The sequence below is a fragment of the Pelobates fuscus genome, chromosome 2 (assembly GCF_036172605.1).
Source record: "Pelobates fuscus isolate aPelFus1 chromosome 2, aPelFus1.pri, whole genome shotgun sequence".
In the NCBI taxonomy this organism is placed as follows: domain Eukaryota; kingdom Metazoa; phylum Chordata; class Amphibia; order Anura; family Pelobatidae; genus Pelobates; species Pelobates fuscus.
In genome coordinates, this window is record NC_086318.1 from 130,846,388 (window position 1) to 130,865,748 (window position 19,361).

General features: G+C 40.0%; 1 protein-coding gene across 1 annotated transcript in view; it reads left to right on the forward strand.

Moving 5' to 3' along the window:
- KCNMB2 (potassium calcium-activated channel subfamily M regulatory beta subunit 2) overlaps positions 1–19,361 on the forward strand; it is a 547,710-nt gene that overhangs the window by 417,733 nt on the left and 110,616 nt on the right. The window contains exon 3 of the mRNA XM_063441048.1: positions 4,225–4,344. Within this exon, the coding sequence (XP_063297118.1) occupies positions 4,289–4,344 (56 nt within the window). The 5' untranslated portion in view covers positions 4,225–4,288. The remainder of the gene's footprint in view (positions 1–4,224; positions 4,345–19,361) is intronic.

Below are 19,361 nucleotides of genomic sequence, written 5' to 3' on the forward strand. Positions count from 1 at the left end.
AAAATATGAGACATATGGTATTGGTGTGTTCGCACCAAATAGAAGGTATTGTTCTTTAGTTATTGTTTAATGCACATATATTTTCTGACCTCGTATAAAAATAATGAATATGTTTATTACTATAAGTAATAATATATAAAAAGTTACAAAAAAAAGGATTATTCAATTTTGCCAGGCAAACGTGAACGTGCTGGAAATAATGGGCAATATATACTTAAATGTTTTTTATCATTTTTTTCTGTAATTGGGAAATTTCAGGTTAAATTTACCCAGTGTGCACTGGTTTCAGGGAGCTTGTTTGCACCTGGCTGTGTAATACATCCTGTCACTGTAGCAGCTGGTCAGAGTAGGTGATATCAAATAAAAACCAGCATCAGGGAAGCAGATACATGTCAACTCATTTTATGCTACACTCCTATAGAACTGATTGCTAGACAGATTGATGTTTTCCATTGATGTTGGCAATTGCAAAATTCCTGCCATTTCACCCGGAAAATTAGCACTTTCTTTAATAAGCCCTTTCAGGACTGATGATATGTCAGGACTGGAATTAAAGCAAGGGTTTTGTCTAACCCTGGTCATAAAGAGGTTAATGTGGTTTCTGTACCGTTACGTATAGCAGAAAATAAAAGGATTCTTGCATAACCTCATAACAGCATAGCAGAAATTCCAGGGTTTGGTCTCCTTTGGTCAAATGCTAAGTGATAATACCTTTATTAAATCAATGACTGCTCAAGGAGAATGCACAGGGTAGCAACATCTGCCTATACATCTAATTGTGTTTTAGAAGCAATGGAGAACTGGCTTCTGCAGAATTTACATTCCCACTGGTGTCATGGAAGTTAACAGGAGAACACTGTCAGATCCAAGCAGCTCCTTATTGGTCTGTAGCCATTTTTAGGAGGAAAAAATAGTACGTAGAGGAAAATAATATACAATATGCAATAAATTTGGACCCAAGTCCTTATTATTATTATTGCCATTTATATAGTGCCAACAGATTCCGTAGTGCTTTACAATATTATAAGAGGGGGGGATTTAACTATAAATAGGACAATTACAAGAAAACTTACAGGAACAATAGGTTAAAGAGGATCCTGCTTAAATGAGCTTACAGTCTATAGGAGGTGGGGTGTAAAACACAACAGGACTGGAAATAGCAATCAAATAAGGTGGGAGTGAAGCAGAGCTGGAGGAGAGAGTGCTGCCCTTAAGAAGAGAAAGCAAGAGACAGGTATGTCTGTAGAGGTTACCATAAGCTTTCCTAAAGAGATGGGTTTTAAGGCACTTCTTAAATGATTGAAGACTGGGAGAGAGTCTGATGGTGGTAGGCAGGCTATTCCATAGGAAGGGAGCCACCTGCGAGAGGTCCTGCAAGCGTGAGTTGGCCGTACGCATGCGAGCAGTGGACAGGAGAAGGTCACGTGCAGAGTGGAGAGACCAAGAAGGGGCATACCTATGGATCTGTGAAGAGATATAAGAGGGGCTAGAATTGATCAATGCTTTATAGGTATTGGTTAGCACTTTGAATTGACTCCTATAGGATACAGGAAGCCAATGTAAGGACTGACAGTGGGGTGAAGTGTGAGAGGGTGACTAGAGAGGAAAATCAGCAGCATTCATTACAGACTGTAGTGGGGCAATGCGTTTTTTGGGAAGACCAATTAGAAAAGGGTTACAATAATCCATTCAGAAAATTACTAGAGCATGGACAAGCTCCTTAGTAGCATCTTGCGTAAGAAAGGGGCGGATGCGGGCTATGTTTTTAAGGTGGAATCTACAGGACTCGGTAACATGCTGGATGTGAGGCTCAAAGGTGAGGCCAGAATCAAGTATGACGCCAAGACAGCGCGCTTGCAAGGATGGACTGATATGGATACCACTTGCTTGAAGGGAGAGTGAAAGATGCTGATCAGTTTTAGGAGGAGGAAAGACAAGGAGCTCAGTATTAGAAAGAATTAGTTTCAGAAAGCGGGAGGACATCCAGTCAGAGATGGAAGAAAGGCAAGCAGTGACACTTTGCAGGATGGCAGGGGAGAGGTCCAGGGAGGAGAGATATATCTGAGTGTCATCAGCGTACAGGTGGTAGTGGAATCCAAATGGGGTAATAAAAAGAGAGGCAGTATAAAGAGAAAATAGAAGGGGACCAAGGACAGAGCCTTGGGGGACTCCAACCGAGGCAGGACTAAGTGAGGAGGTAGCATTAGAAAAGGAGACACTGAATGAGCATTGGGAGAGATAAGAGGAAAACCGCGAGAGGACGGAGAGGACAGAATGACAGAGACCGTGTGATTGAAGAGTTTGAAGAAGGAATGATCAGTGGAGCATGATCAATGGCGTCAAAGGCAGCAGAGAGGTCAAGAAAAATTAGTATGGAGTAGTGGCCTTTGGATTTAGCTGCGATTAGGTCATTAGTAACTTTGATAAAAGCAGTCTCAGTAGAGGGGAGAGGATGGAAGCCAGATTGAAGAAGGTCAAGGAGAGAGTTGGAACTAAGGAAGTGAGACATATGGGTAAAGGCAAACCTTTCCAGAAGCTAGAGGGGGAGGATGGGTCAATAGATGTTTACGGTCAGCAGGGACAATACCAGAAGAGAGAGAGCAGTTGAAGATGTGTGTTAAGGAAGGCACAAGACAAGGGGAGAGAGATCTGATAAGGTGAGATGAAACAGGATCAAGCGGGCAAGTGGTGGGGCGAAAGAACAGGAGAAGGGACACTCCAGACTTGTAATGCACTTATGCATGCCTGCCCTCTGCTTTCATTTTGCAAAAAGTGCAGAATTTTTTTAGAAATATGTACTTTCATAAATTATTCATGTTACACCTCCCTGGCTGTCAATGGGTCAAACAGCCCTTTTACTTCCTGGTTGTTCAACTCATATGAGCTAAACTCAAGAGGCAGCAATTGCTCAGAGAACTTGCCTTGCAAAGACTTCTCATTGAACTACATTGGGAAGCATGTGATTGGACAGCCACAGAAAGTAATGGCTGCAGGAGAAGAGGAGGATTTGTAATGGCATCAGACAAATGAGAACTGAAGCTTTTGCTAGCTGTTTTTGGTATGCCTACAATGAAAAACATGCATTATTAAATGCATGTATGTTTTAATTGGAGCTACATCTACTAAACTGTGATTTTCATTTTCTTTATTTTTTGTGTATTTGGGCAGTGGCGTTCCCATGTAACTCTTAAAGTCCCAAAGTTAATTCATTTTGTCATCGCATTGTCCCTAAATACCTTAACCCATCATACATTGCACTGCCTATTTAGCCATGTTGTATGGATTTTTTTTCAGAAGAAATAATGCTTTACATTATTTATATCAGTCCCATGGTTCTTCTCCTTATGACACCATTTATTGGTGTTAGTGCTAGTACTAGATGTTTTTGTTATATTTAATAAAAAGTATACAATTGCACACACATTACAATTATATTCATATGAGCAACACTTTAAGACTTCTGCCTTTTCTCTGTCAAATCATTAAAATACTAACAATGTAGTTTTAAAAGTCCAACTAGGAAAAAAAAATACCACACTTTAAGATACTGCGATCCAGACCATTGCTTATCATTCAAAGAGTTAACAATATAATCTGTCTGCATCACTTGACTGGGCATTAAACATCGGAGAGTTGCACCTGGTCAGGTTGCTATGATTCTGTCAAGCTGCTTCAGTGGAAAAGCAACTGTATAAGCTGCCGTGATGTTTAACCATAGATCCATTGCAGATCAATGTGGCCTGCAGGCTTCGCAGATTCATATAATTATTTTGGATACATTTCTGCTTAGAAAGGTTTATAAAGCAACAAAGGAGGATTAAATAATGCTCTAACGTGTAGCCTTAAAAAAAAGTACAATATATTAAAAGCAAAGAGGATTATGACCTTACCGCTGTTTAGGACACAGGTTTTTTACTTTTTTAACAGCAAAAGCTACTACAAAACTGCAAGTATAAAGAATACCTTATCTCACTGTTTAAAGCCATTGGAAATAAAATGAAAAGAGGCCAACGAGAGAGAACACAATTCACTGGTGTCAATTAAATTTGTAAAGGGAAAGAGAAGATCTTTTATTTTACATATCGCTTTAAGTAATCAGGAGTTCTGTCTCCTTTGCTGGGAATCCATTGAGTATTGTCAGGAAAGATAATAGTATCTTTGTGCAATGGGCACTGATTGTCCTCATGTTCTTCAAATAAGTGACTCAAAGTATCCATCTCTCAGGTCACTACGTCATCCCATCAAGTCCTACACTGTCAGAAAAGGCAACTCTGGACAACACTCTAAGATGTTTATTTGGACCAGTGGCCGGTCCTCCTCATCATACAGACCCGATGAAAGAAGGTAAGTGGCTCCGTTTGTTCTCCAGTAAATTTTTGGGAATTGTAAATATGTGCATTGGAAATAATCACAATGTGTTGTGCTATCTATACACTGTAAAATAAAAAACGAGATTATGTGAGTCTGTGGAACATGAAAAACAATATAAAGTGTCTGCAAGAACAGGCTGCTGCATATAGAGAGAAAGTGGTGAAGGCCTTATTACTTCAATGTCACTTTAATTTGTCCTTAGCCCTTTGCCTACCGGTAAAATGTATACCCACATTTATTTTCATTTGGAATAGCACCAAGCACTCTTTGTTTTCAAAATATTGGCACAAAATGTACTTATACATGGGATGTATAGCTAGCAAATAAATGTAGGATGAATCCACAGCTTAACGTAGATTGCTGTCAGATTAAAATAAATCCATAATTATATGTATTGAATGCTGTTTTCATTTTTAAGTATTTGTGTATGCTTTATAGAAATCGCTAAGTGATAAAAAAAAAAAAAATAGAGAGACTGTATGGTATCTCCTATTTTGCAGTCAGAGTCAAATAGCTAAATACAAATGGTCAAAAACATTTTTTATAGGTATTCAGAAGGACTGTGTGTGAACATAATGTCATAGGTAATATGTAATGTGACACTAGCTGTTAGTATCATATAGGTGTTTGCAGGGCTGTCATCAGAAATGTTGGCGCCCTTTACACAGCTCAATCCTCCAGCTCCACCAGGACCTGCCTCCCATTCCACCAGCATCTCGCCGGCACTTAGAGCTGCAGTCAGTGCCGTCCCTGTCGATCCTGCCGGGATGTTTTGAGTGTGTGTATCGGAGCTGCCGTGTGAATATATATATATTTATGCAAGTGTAATATGTTCATATTTGTGTATAAATTATACTACTAGTACTTCATATATACAATTATACTTATTTATACATAATATTATATTAATATAATATATTAATATAATACACATATATTAATATACATGCATATAAACATTCATAATACTTTCAGAAATCCACTATATGAAGGCTGTGCATACTACTTGCAAGGAGGTCTGGCTAGGGCTGTATAAACTGTGATTTAACTCTTAAACGGCAAAGAATTGAGCAGTGAGACTGCAGAGGCTTGATCTATACAAAAACTGCTTCATTAAGCAAAAATTGTTTTAGTGACTAAAGTGTCTTTTCAAGTAAAACTATTAAATTATTTTCTCTCTCTCTCCCCCCTCCTCCCCCCTCTCCCTCTCTGCCCCGAAGCTCTATTCCCTCCTTCCCTTCACCCCCCCAATGGGGTAATGGTAAAAATGAACTTCATCACAAAAGCTGAAAACACAAACATTTATAGAATTTTGTTTAATTATATTACCGATTATCAGGTTTAAAATAGTTGGTCTCCAAACAAAAATAAACCATACAATAGTATAGTTTCTATCTGCCAATAATTTTGTTCGTAATAGCTAATTATCAAAGGAAGTTTGTATGTTTATCTGCAGCAAAGATTAGATCATATTCCATTGTGGTAGGGAGAAATGCCACCTTGAACACTAATGTATTGCTTTGAAACAGATTGTCAGAGCATGATCATCGTTGTCAGGCAATAAAACCTTTCCATCATCTTAGAACAGAAATAAACGATCATTACTTGTCTACATTCAGTTTTAAATTATGACAAAAGAATAAAATAGAGGTGAGTCCTGAATCCATAGTGCTGCTTTATTGCTGTCTGCAAATACAGAGTTATATCCCCAGAAAGAAGCTATGGATAATATCACAAACAGTAACGCTAGAGTGTCGTGTAATGTGCATTCAGCATGCACAGAGTGAGTGCTCAGTTTTCTATGCATGTACATGTCTGATCACCTGACTGCTTTTCTGGAATCTATAATAGGCCCACTGGCTGCATGCCCTGCCAGCCAGCAGACTGTTACACAATGTGATTGTATATTTTATATGACCAATCGATCAATGATCCCCGATGCTTAATAACCAGGAGTTTCTCAGCTCGCTTCTCTACTTTCTCCCATGAAGGGTTTTAGAGTTTAATAACCATAGGTTATCCAGGACAGTCAGTAAAGCAGGATAAATCCATGGTCTCCATGTCTTATACACAATGACTGGCTGGTAGAGATTCTGTTGACAAATCAAACACAGACCCTTAGGTATAATATGCAGAGGAGGAGGTAATGCACTAATCCCCACTATTCAATCATTTATAGAAAGCAAGGCATGGATCAAACATATGGTGGAACTGGTGCAAAAAAACAACAACCCATTTTCTCCTCACTATAGTGCAGGGGCAGCCAAAAGGTGGATCCTCAACTGCTATACACCCCCATGATACCATGTATCCATCCTTGTAGGGTTGTATTTGTATAATGTACCTGTGTGTGAATATAGGTGTGCTTTTGTATGTAGTATGAGTGTGTGTATAATGCTGATGTTTGAATGCAGGGGTATGTTTGTGCATAATGCTAGTGTCTGAATGCAGTTTATGTATAGTGGTGACTGAATGATTTGTGTATAGTGTTGGTGTTTGCAGTCAGAGGTAATTTTGTGCACTGTGTTAGCGTTTGAATACAGAGATATTTTTGGGTACAGTATTAATGTTTGAATGCATGGTGTGGATTTGTGCGTAGTGTTGGCATTTAAATGCAATGTTGAATGCATGGTGTGGATTTGTGTGTAGTGTTGGCATTTGAATGCAATGTTGAATGCATGGTGTGGATTTGTGGGTAGTGTTGGCATTTGAATGCAATGTTGAATGCATGGTGTGGATTTGTGGGTAGTGTTGGCACTTGAATGCAGTGTTGAATGCATGGTGTGGATTTGTGTGTAGTGTTGGCATTTGAATGCAGTGTTGAATGCATGGTGTGGATTTGTGGGTAGTGTTGGCATTTGAATGCAATGTTGAATGCATGGTGTGGATTTGTGGGTAGTGTTGGCACTTGAATGCATGGTGTGGATTTGTGTGTAGTGTTGGCATTTTAATGCAGTGTTGAATGCATGGTGTGGATTTGTGGGTAGTGTTGGCATTTGAATGCAATGTTGAATGCATGGTGTGGATTTGTGTGTAGTGTTGGCACTTGAATGCAGTGTTGAATGCATGGTGTGGATTTGTGTGTAGTGTTGGCATTTTAATGCAGTGTTGAATGCATGGTGTGAATTTGTGTGTAGTGTTGGCATTTGAATGCAATGTTGAATGCATGGTGTGGATTTGTGTGTAGTGTTGGCACTTGAATGCAGTGTTGAATGCATGGTGTGAATGTGTGTGTAGTGTTGGCATTTGAATGCAATGTTGAATGCATGGTGTGGATTTGTGTGTAGTGTTGGCACTTGAATGCAGTGTTGAATGCATGGTGTGAATTTGTGTGTAGTGTTGGCATTTTAATGCAGTGTTGAATGCATGGTGTGGATTTGTGTGTAGTGTTGGCACTTGAATGCAGTGTTGAATGCATGGTGTGAATTTGTGTGTAGTGTTGGCATTTTAATGCAGTGTTGAATGCATGGTGTGAATTTGTGTGTAGTGTTGGCATTTGAATGCAATGTTGAATGCATGGTGTGGATTTGTGTGTAGTGTTGGCATTTGAATGCAGTGTTGAATGCATGGTGTGGATTTGTGTGTAGTGTTGGCATTTGAATGCAGTGTTGAATGCATGGTGTGAATTTGTGTGTAGTGTTGGAACTTGAATGCAGTGTTGAATGCATGGTGTGAATTTGTGTGTAGTGTTGGCATTTGAATGCAGTGTTGAATGCATGGTGTGGATTTGTGTGTAGTGTTGGCACTTGAATGCAGTGTTGAATGCATGGTGTGGATTTGTGTGTAGTGTTGGCATTTTAATGCAGTGTTGAATGCATGGTGTGGATTTTTGTGTAGTGTTGGCATTTGAAAGCAGGTTGTGTTTTTTGTAGTGTTAGAGTTTGAATGCTATGAATGTAATGATACCTAATGCATAGTGTTTTACATAAAAATGTCAAAAAAAACTTTGCACCTTAGTTCCACCCTTTGATTCCACCATTTGACTTTCAAAGATGAAGAGAGAGGCAAGATGGCAGGGAATGTGCTTTCCTGCACTGTTTAGAAAGTGTTCTGCCCTCCCATATATTTCTAGGCAGAGTGTTCATAATCAGAAAAGTGTTTAAACAGCTACTTGAAGCACCATCACAACTTCAGTGATTTAAAGTAGTCATGGTGCCTGGAGTCTGTATGTGCATCATTACAGTATGAAAAGCTGCACATGAAAAAAAATGCGAATTTTCATGCACAGTGTGATTGATTGATTGATTGACTGAGAACAGTCAGCGATGCACTCGGCCAATGAATGTTGACTGGATCATCTTTATCAGCTCTGTAGAAGCCAGAAGTGCATCACCCAACATGACAGGGGCATTTGAGCTTGGCCTGGACCCAAGTAGCAGGGCAAACCACTGCTAAATGGGTTACCCCTTTAATGTGGAATTGGGTCAGGGTACTCATAACCAATACAGCAGGCAATAGAAGCAACTGCATAGTTACTGTAAAATAGTGAATGAATTCTGTTAAAACAAGTGAATGGATGTTGAAAGAGTATCCCATTTACTTGTATATGCACATTTTTGTTTATTTTCAGTTAAAAAAAATATGCAAGTAGCTCTTTTCCATGCTTGCCTGTTGTACATTTTTATCAATCATTGTGCAAGTGAAAACATACAGCTCTCTCACAGAAATGCAAGAGAAGGCTAGGAATTAGATGATCCATCTTCTGAGGATATCAAGACAGAATTCCTAAAACAAGGGAGATAGAGAACCAAGTATTTTCTTTGTTTCTACATTATTATAATTTTTTTTCTTGGATTATCTCCATGATGTATTTTTTAGAAAATGTGTTACACCCTGTAGTGTCACTTTAATTGAAGAGCAACACTTTACCTCTGATGATTATTTGCTATATTCTGTTATTCATGCTCCTCTATTATATTACTATTATTTGCATAGCACCATACAAAATAGATTGAAAGCTAGGAAATGGAATGTGTATTCAATTGACCTATTAGTGGTCATAATAAAGTGGTTATTTACTGGCTTTGGGACCAATGACCTATAAAGTGGAACAAATTAAAGAGTTTCATTTTGTATGTTACGTTAAAGCACGAGGCTACACTTAGTGCAATGTATTAGCACAGGAATGATCAGCTTAGACCAGTAATAACAATCCGTTTGTACTTGAGTTTCAATTATCTTGTGAAGTCTGGTGCTTAATTATTTTCACTCTTCATCAATATATAAACCATGTACAATCTTGTGCAACATCTCTGCTGCTGTTGTAAAACAGTTAAATGAAGACTATGCCCATTTAAGAATCGGTCATAAAAATGTGTTTTCTTAATTAAAAATGTACTTTGTTTAGGGTTTGTGTTAAGGCGTTGTGAGTGACTAGCCGTACTATGCAAAAATGTGTCATAATACCCCTTGTATGGATGTAATGTCATTAACAGTCTCCTAATTGTTCCTGCAGAGAAAGATTTGTATATTCAATTGATATTGGAACTCCTAACAAGGTAATTGATAGAGGACATCCTAACTAGGTGCTGGCTATCATTTAAAGTGAAGAACAATGGTTTGTTACTGCAGTAGACAAGTAGCAAGCTTGCTTAAAGGACCACTCTAGTGCCAGGAAAGCATACTCGTTTTCCTGGCACTAGAGTGCCCTGAGGGTGCCCCCACCCTCAGGGACCCCCTCCCGCCCGGCTCTGGAAAGGGGAAAGGGGTAAAAACTTACCTTTTTCCAGCGCTGGGCGGGGAGCTCTCCTCCTCCTCTCCGCCTCCGTTCCTCCCCGTCGGCTGAATGCGCACGCGCAGCACGAGCTGCGCGCGCATTCAGCCGGTCACATAGGAAAGCATTCATAATGCTTTCCTATGGACGCTTGCGTGTTCTCACTGTGATTTTCACAGTGAGAATCACGCAAGCGCCTCTAGCGGCTGTCAGTGAGACAGCCACTAGAGGATTAGGGGGAAGGCTTAACTAATTGATAAACATAGCAGTTTCTCTGAAACTGCTATGTTTATAAAACAATTAGTTAACCCTAGCTGGACCTGGCACCCAGACCACTTCATTAAGCTGAAGTGGTCTGGGTGCCTAGAGTGGTCCTTTAAACAGTGACCATCATTCCAACAACCTGAGCAATCATTTCCACTGCTGGTTTGCTGGAGAAGACACAGCAAAGAAGTAGGAAGTGCCACTCTGGCTGCAAAATAAAATTTACATTTGTTTATGGCCTCCATTTAATATGTTTGATTTAGCTTTTTAAACCATTTAAAGGGGCACTTAATGAAGTGTATCTGCTTCCTCTCATCGAACTAGTTCTAGTGCCTTGAATCTCCTGGTGCTGCACTTTAAGACAGATTTAAAAGTTTTTCATGTTTTATGTTTTAATACTAAACAAGAGTTTACACATCCTCTCTGTGTAGTTTTGGTTAATAAGGAAGTATTAGCCTGAGCAGAAATGGGCAGCTGTGATTGGTTGCGAGTGTCAGATTACTGCTTTTAGCCAATCAGAGCTTCAACTGATGGTATGAATAGATATGACTACAAGGAAGTGTGTAATCTCTGCCTTAGAATACAACTAATAAGGTCAGACTGCTCCCTACTAGAAAAAAGGAGGTGCTGTACTCCACCAGAATTACCGTTAAATTTAAAAAATCATCTTATATGTAATAAACTTTATTATAAATTGACATACAGAATAGGTGCAACAAAAAGTGAAAACTGATAATCACTATCAATTAAAAATAAGATGAAACCTACATAGCTCAGTATTAATTATAGTGAAAAATAGAAACAGTGTGAGCTTCTAAAATAGAATTTAAACTATATCCCAGATTGGTATGTATCAAAACCATAAAGTATCAAATTCAAGTGAACAGGATGTAGTATTAGAAGGGAGAAGCACTATACACTTAAAACAATCCACCTCTAGTGTAGCCACAAATAGCCACAGGTCTACAAAGAAATCCTGTTGGGAAGTACTCAAACTCCCAGGGGTTAAATTTAGTAAATAGATGTAATTTAAAGGCTCATTTATGTAGGAAAATTATGTGGCTATAACTAGTTGCAAATCTGGTAGAGATAGAAAAAGATCAACTGGAATAAATTATATCAATACCTACAGTACTGAGGTAGATTCTGTGGTTTATGCATGAAAAGTCCTGAGGATAACTCCAAACCCGAAACTGGTGCCGAATGGGTTAAGTTTAACCCATAGGAAGCCCTAGGTACTAGTAGTTCACTATTTATTGGTTTAAGTATTACTTCATATAGAACATTTATCTAAACTCAATGTTAGATGAAGGAGTAAAACAAAATACTTAAACATAAATCCAAGTGATATAGTCCTAATGTGGCTATATTTAGTTGCACAACTGGTAGAGATAGAAGATCAACTGAAATAAATTCTATCAATACCAACAATACTGAGGTAGATTCTGTTGTTTATACAGGAAAAGTCCTGAGGTTAACTCCAAACTCGATACTGGTGCTGAATGGGTAAAGTTTAACCCTTAGGATGCCCTAGGTACTAGTAGCATACAATTTATTGGTTGACGTATTACTTCATATTGAGCATTTATCTAAACTCGATGTTAGATGCAAGGGTAAAACAAAATGCTTAAACATAAAAAAGTCATATAGTCCTCATGGGTAACTCCCAACAGTTGAGAGACAGAGCGTGAAGGCAGTATCAGGGAAGAAAGAGGGGAGAAAAGTAATAACATGGGTAGTGTGTAGGTATATATTCCTATAAATTACACATGAAGCTGGAACGAAACTACGTAATCCAAAACTATCTATCCTAGAGTACAGCTGCTTGAACGAAAGTCACCCCCCTTTATTGAGGTAAAATCTAGACTAAGTAAATCATAGCCCCAGGAAAATAAATGGTAGTATCTCTCAACCTTATAAGTAAAAACCCTCCATCCTTAGACACACAAAAGTTATAAAAGCAAGTAAATCTCGAATTGGTGCATCGGCTCTACGTGCGTTTCGGCGTAACTATCCTTCTTTTTCAAAAGGCACTTGAGTATTGACCTCATTAGTTGTATTCTTAGTTTAGTTGTATTTTTAGGGTTAAGCTCTTATTACCTCTGTAACCTACCCTTGGCAACAGAGTAAGTGTTCTCACATCTGTGGCCAAGAGGTGTGTTTCTTTTTAATCCCTGCCTTAGCTATACCACCAGTAAGTAATAGGCTGTGGGTGGCCAGTGACTCTTATTAAGTGTTAACTACTACTAAATGATTTAACACTGAAGAGGCAGTGCTAGGGGGACTCCAGGAGCTATAGCCAATTCATAGAGATGATTATAGTGTCCATTCATTTTCAATAAACTACTGAATAATATATTAAAAATATATTGTATATAAAAAATAATTTCAAAAGCTTATCCAAATATATTAAATAAAGGCCTACATAAAGTAAAGGTTATTTATGGGGTTTGAAATTGCTTTAAAGGACTACTATAGTGCCAGGAAAACATACTTGTTTTCCTGGCACTATAGTGCTCTACAGGTGCCCCCACCCTCAGGGACCCCCTCCCGCCGGGCTCTGGGGCGAGGTAAAACTTACCTTTCTCCAGCGCTGGGCAGGGAGCTCTTCTCCTCCGATCCTCCTCCTCTCCTCCCTTTCGGCTGAATGCGCACGCGCGGCAAGAGTTGCGCGCGCATTCAGCCGGTCTCATAGGGAACATTATCAATGCTTTCCTATGGACGCTTGAGTGCTCTCACTGTGATTGTCAGTGAGACAGCCACTAGAGGATTTGAGGGCTGGATTAACCCATTCACAAACATAGCAGTTTCTCTGAAACTGCTATGTTTATAAAATAAATGGGTTAACCCTAGAGGGACCTGGCACCCAGACCACTTCATTAAGTTGAAGTGGTCTGGGTGCCTAGAGTGGTCCTTTAATATGGTTTGAAGCTGACATTAGCTTTGATGGCTAAGGGGTTTAGTGACTAGTTAGTCAGGGATGTGAGGTGATTCTTGCATTAGAATCCAAATTTTGTCACCAAGGATATTCATTCATGTTAAACTTAGAGAAACACCAGTATAACAGCCCCGCCTGCCCCTATCTCTCTCCTACGCTCCTAATCTAAAGTTGGCAAAAAGTGGTTTCTTCTAGACATGTGCACCAGTGAAATTATCGTTTTGTACGAATGATTTCATACTAAATAAAAAGTTATTCGTCGATCACGAATTTCGTCAGCAAAGCATTAGTTTTCGAATGAATTTCATTAAAAAATTATTTATTTTCATCCATTCGGATAAAAACAGCACTGCACATGCGCCCCCCAAAATAAGCAAGGAGGGACCCTCATGGGAGACAGCTCCCGTGATATCACCGCCCTCATGAAACCGCGGCCTAAGCTAAAAATGCCGCTATAGCTGGATCCCCACTATTCCTCCTCAGAGAAAAAACTCCTCAATGCACCTGACGACATACCTCGCACAGAGGGTCTAATCTCTCCTCAAAAGGGGGAAGACCTGACAGCCTCAGCCACTAAGGGGGATATCAAGCCTTTGATGAACAACATCAGAGCCTTTTTCAATGCTGATCTCGACATAATCTGAGAGGATATAAAAGCGGTAACAGCCAGAGTACACACCAATGAGGACAACCTCTCTTCCAGACTAAACGTTCCAGAGCAAATGCAGACAGACACCAATGAGCTGATACAACAACTCCAGGCATCCCACATAGCCATGCAGGTTAGACTTGATACCCTGGATGATGAGCAGAGGTGCAATAACCTCAAAATCAATGGTATTGCCGAATCCGTTACTGACCATGAACTGCCCCATTTTCTCAGATGCCTACTGGCTACTCTGTTGCCTCAATACGCTGCAAAAGGCATTCAAGTTGATGGCTGCTTCTGGCTTGCCAAGTCAAACAGGGCACTGGCTGACGTTCCCCAGGATGTCTCGGTACGCTTCCCACTGTTATGAGACAAGCTTGCGCTGCAAGATGCAGGGAAAAATAGAACACCGCTTCCATTTGAGTAGATGCAACTTCAGTTCCTTCAGGACTTGGAGACAGCCATTCCAACCAATTAAAAAGAATGGCTGTTCAGCAAACATCAACTATAGGGGACCCTTACTAGCCCTGACAGTCAAAAGGGATGGCCACACTCACCAGCTTTCCACTGCGGAGGAATCTACAACCTTCCTGCAGAGACTGGACATTACTTTACCCTCTGATGGCACTGCATGTCCAGGACGAAGATGAGATGTCTACAAAATCGTTCCCTTCACCCCTCGTGCCACCGCTGACACAGGCCGAGAAAGGAGGAAACCCCAGCTGCCTGTGCAGTGCTGGACTGACCCTTAAACTGATCCCACTTGCTATTTTTGCTCATTACTTTAAGTTTTCAAGTTTTACACTTTTGATTTTGGATGCCTACACACATCTTATGACCTGTCCCTATACTAGGACATTAAAACTGCCAACTCCCTCCCCCCCCCCCCCCCCCAAATGCTCAGGGGTATATAGGTTAATTACCCCATTTGCCCTGAGTCCTTTACCACATATTACCCCTACGACCTCATTGCTGGTTCCCTACCTAAGACCCACAGGGCAGGGTCTTCCTTCTACTCTCACAAGCACAATAAAAGTTATTTAGCCCCTCACTGATTTGTTTGGATGAAAAACAAGTCCCTTGTCTTGAGCTCTTGAATTAAGTAGTTTAATATCCTGGGCATTATTAGCCATGGCATATTATTGTTCCTTACGTACTGCATATACACTCTGTTGTGGCATTGTATGCACATTTGTATATTCCTTAAACAAGAAAAATAAATATTTTTTTTTTTAAACCTTTGTTTAATACACATAATTATATTTTAGCAAGTTATCTAGCAAGTAAGTAATATTCTGCATTTTATAAACATATTTACATTAACACTGCTCGTTTCAAATTTCTCAAGGTCTGTTTGCTTTTGGATAATAATATTCTCTTTACTTAGACAAATCTTATTTCCATAAAGAACATAATCATTTGAGAAACATCTAAATATATAACACAAAAGTAAACAAAGATTTCCCCAATTAAATCATGTAAGTGAAATGAGAAACAATGAACAAAAAATTGTTTTGATTAACTAATGATATTCCCACCAGATTTCACTCTGAAGGATGTTAAATTAAACTGGGCTGTGAATCTTCTCAAGCATCTATGGATCTTTTTAATAAATCAAGATTAAGTAGGTTCTCATGCATTCAATTTCATTACAAGTAAAAAAGAAGGATGCATTTTAATATGCTTAAAGAAACAGCATGTTTTCATAAGTACATGTATCAAAACATAAATGTTACATTATGGCCATTATTCTAAGGTCACCTTATGGCATTTCTGAATGAATTACTGCATTTACTATGGAGCTATTCTATTCAAAGGCACCATAGCCTATCTAAAAAAAACCTTGGGATACTGACATGGATAAAAGGGGTTATTCAATAAAACTGTGAATTAGAAGGAATTTAATGGCAAGACAAGGCTTCATATTTGCTTTAACCATGTTTACTGAACCTCCCAGCAGCAGGACACATCTTAGAGCATATTAGTCTGTGAAACTCCTCCCAACTCCTCTTTCGTTGCTGCTAGTCTCCCAGGTGAGTCTATTCCAATTATAGCTCTATATATATTATTAACCTGCATTATCTTTGTTTATAGGATATTTTTACTCCTTTTAATTTGACTATTTCTCATATTCTGTTGTTTCATGAAGTAATTTATGTGTTTATTTTATCTCTGCCCTTCATGAGACCGACCTATTTTCTCTGGTCACTCCACTGTCAGGGTTCCCTTACCTGTTATTTTCTTTAATCTGTCTAATTTATCCGTACTTTGCACCTTACTATTGTGTTTTTGTCCAAGTCTTTATCATGCCGAGCCACTGCTGTGGCTGCAGCCCAACATGGTCACACCTGTGATCTAAATCCGAACCGCCCTTGTTCGCATCATTAGATAGATGCGCTTTTTTGCCCGTTTGTATGCGTTTAACTTTCAACGGATTTGGTGATTTCCATGCCGATCAGAATTACACCTCTATCAAAACGTAAATATTATTTCCATATTGATTTAAATTGATTACACAGATTACACTTGTCATTATTATATTGGCAGTCTAACTGTCATAACTCTGTGGATGAACCCCACTGATGCCTTGTCTTTAACCTTTGTTAAATCTACTCTAAGTCCCAGGGTGAACCCTAATAAGAAAAGCCTCTGCCTTGTTTTTTCAAATGTTGTTAAAAAAAATATATATATATATATATATGTATATATATATATATATACCCGTTGGTATACTGATTTTGTGGTGATCCCACTACTATTTTACTGGTCAACATGTCAGACCAACCAGAACCTGCAGTGTCAGCAGAACTAAAGGCCTGGCTTCAAGCTGCAATTGCAGACTCTATCCCCATGGCCTTGACAGTGTTCCGTGAGCAACCATTAGCGGCCCCTACTGCCACCATCGCTCAGTTGTCTGACTCTGACGATTCTGACGAGTTTCTGACCATGACAAAGCCCCACACAAGCGCCCTTGGAAGGGTGACAGTGTTTTTGCTGGCAAAGGCAAAGCCCCAGCAAAGACTGCTAAAATGTATCATGCCAAACCCACTTTTAATAAAGAATTTGAACCCTTAAAGGGTTTAACCTCTGGCTATCATGAATGGACGAATACAAGTGACGATCTCCCACCTAACAAAACATCATGAGATCCTTCCCTTTCCAAATATGTTATGTAGACTTTCCTCCTACCCCGAAACCAGTCCTTTCAGGGCACTGACCCCTTGACTTATACTAATTTGGATAATACTAAGGACAATATCCTACTGGATACCACAGGCTGTCCTCTTTTGACCCACGCTGTATCAGACACCCTTGTTCAGCTGAATGGACACCTCCTGATCACATTGCCAAATACTGCATATTATGGCTTCATAAACCACTAGAAAAGGAGGTTACGGCCAAATTGAGGGCGGAATGCCCACGGCCTGCAATCCCTGATAAGGTGGATGTCACCCCTTAACTTGACCTACTCCTGGTCACTTTTTTTAATTAAAACGGGTAAAGATCCCCATAAAGGCATCGAAATTTCCCTATAGGCTAGCAGGTGGCAACTTCGACACACACGTGGTGCATGAATGCGCACAAAGAGCGTTATGCCTGTTGGGTCAATGCCAATGTAGCCATTTCAATCGAACAGCATAAAGCCGTGTTATATAAAATTATTGCCAAACTGGCAGAGCTAGGCACCAAAGTACTTGGTCCAGAGGCTAACGGACTGTTATTTGGAGACAGATTCATACGTTACCTGAATAAACACGTATCCGTGTTTACCTCCCTCAACAAGGCACTATCGTCCCTTCGCAGGGTGTTTTAGAACCAAGCGTTTTTCCAGGAGAGCTGGTTCGCTATAGGACTGGCAGAGCTGCCTTCACATGCTACAGGTCTCGACCATCAGACGCATGGAATTCGGGCAGTATCCATTTCTACCACAAACAGTTCTAAAACCTCTAGAGGATCCATCAGAGGACGTGGCTCTGCTTCCCTCTGCGGCCGCACTGCTAGAGGTAATCAACTTTCCTTATTCTCAAGTTCCTATTGCAGGCCGATTAACCCTTTTTTTTCCAACAGTGGTCTCTATTAACTCGGGATCCATGGATCCTTCAAACCATATTAGGTTTCCATATAGATTTTGCAAATGATTCTCTGCAAAGGTTTCCCCTCCCCTTCTCTGCATATGTTTCAAGAGGACAAATCGACCCTAGGGGCCGCGCTAAACTACCTTGTCGCCAAGGGCGCTATAGAACATTCTCTGTTCCCTCACAGATTCATAAGCAAAAGTCCGAAGACTTTTGACCAGCTATCAATCTGAAAGACCTAAACAATGTTTTTGTTTACCAGCATTTCAAAATGGAGGATATCCATCTCTTGCGAGGGAGACGGGTTCTCCCATTTCGACTTGAAGGATGCGTATCTCACAGTACCTATAACACCGGCCCATCTCTGTTTTCTACATTTCAGATGGCATCAAGATTTATTGCAGTTCACATGCCTCTGTTCTGCACCTTGGTGTTTCATCAAGCTGATAATACCTGTCATGGCTTTACTACACTCTCAGGGGATTCGTGCCAATATATTTCTGGACAATATACTCCTTATGGCACAGGACCTGGACACTCTGTCTTCATACAGCCATGACCACAGCCCTATTACAGAATTTAGGGTTCGTGATCTATGTCCAAAAATCCATCCTCACTCCATCTCAGACAGTTCAATTCCTCTGATTTAAAATGTATTCTGTTTTGGCGGTCCTGCAACTCCCTTCGGTCAAGATCAAGAACATCAAAAAAGACATCAGGAAAATTCTAGCCTCATCGACTATCCGTCTTCGCGCCTTAGCTCACATAACTGGACTGCTCTCCGCCTCTATACAGGCTTACTTTGCTGTGTTTGGCTGTTCCCTTGGAGTAATTTACTTGTTCCTGAGTACATCGTGGAGCAACCAGCGGAGGAGAGTCCCTTCTAGGACTAGGGGTCCGCTGCATTGGGTGGCAACGTCAGGATCCAGAGCTCACAGAGGAACAAGTACCAGAGGATTCAGCAGTGCTAAATGGACCGTGGATGGAGATTGACTACTGTATTTTAAAACGGTTCAAACTAAAAGATCTCCTGGAAGCAAGAGTAATATCAGCAAGTAACAAGAAGAACATCCCTCTTTCTGTAGACTGTTGCAAGGCATTTGTCTTGCTCGACCTCCTGCCCCAAAATATTCTCAGTTTTGGGATGTTGCTCTTGTTTTGTCCTTCTTGGAGGCATGGCCATCTAACGGCATGCTTTCTCTTTGACAACTGTCGGCCAAGTTAGCTTTTCTTCTCTGCTTAGTTTCTTTTAGAAGAGTATGATATTCAGGCATTTGACTTCCATGCTATTGACTCCACTCCCCAAGGTGTACATTTAAAAATTTCTTGCTGCACTAAAACTAATTCTGA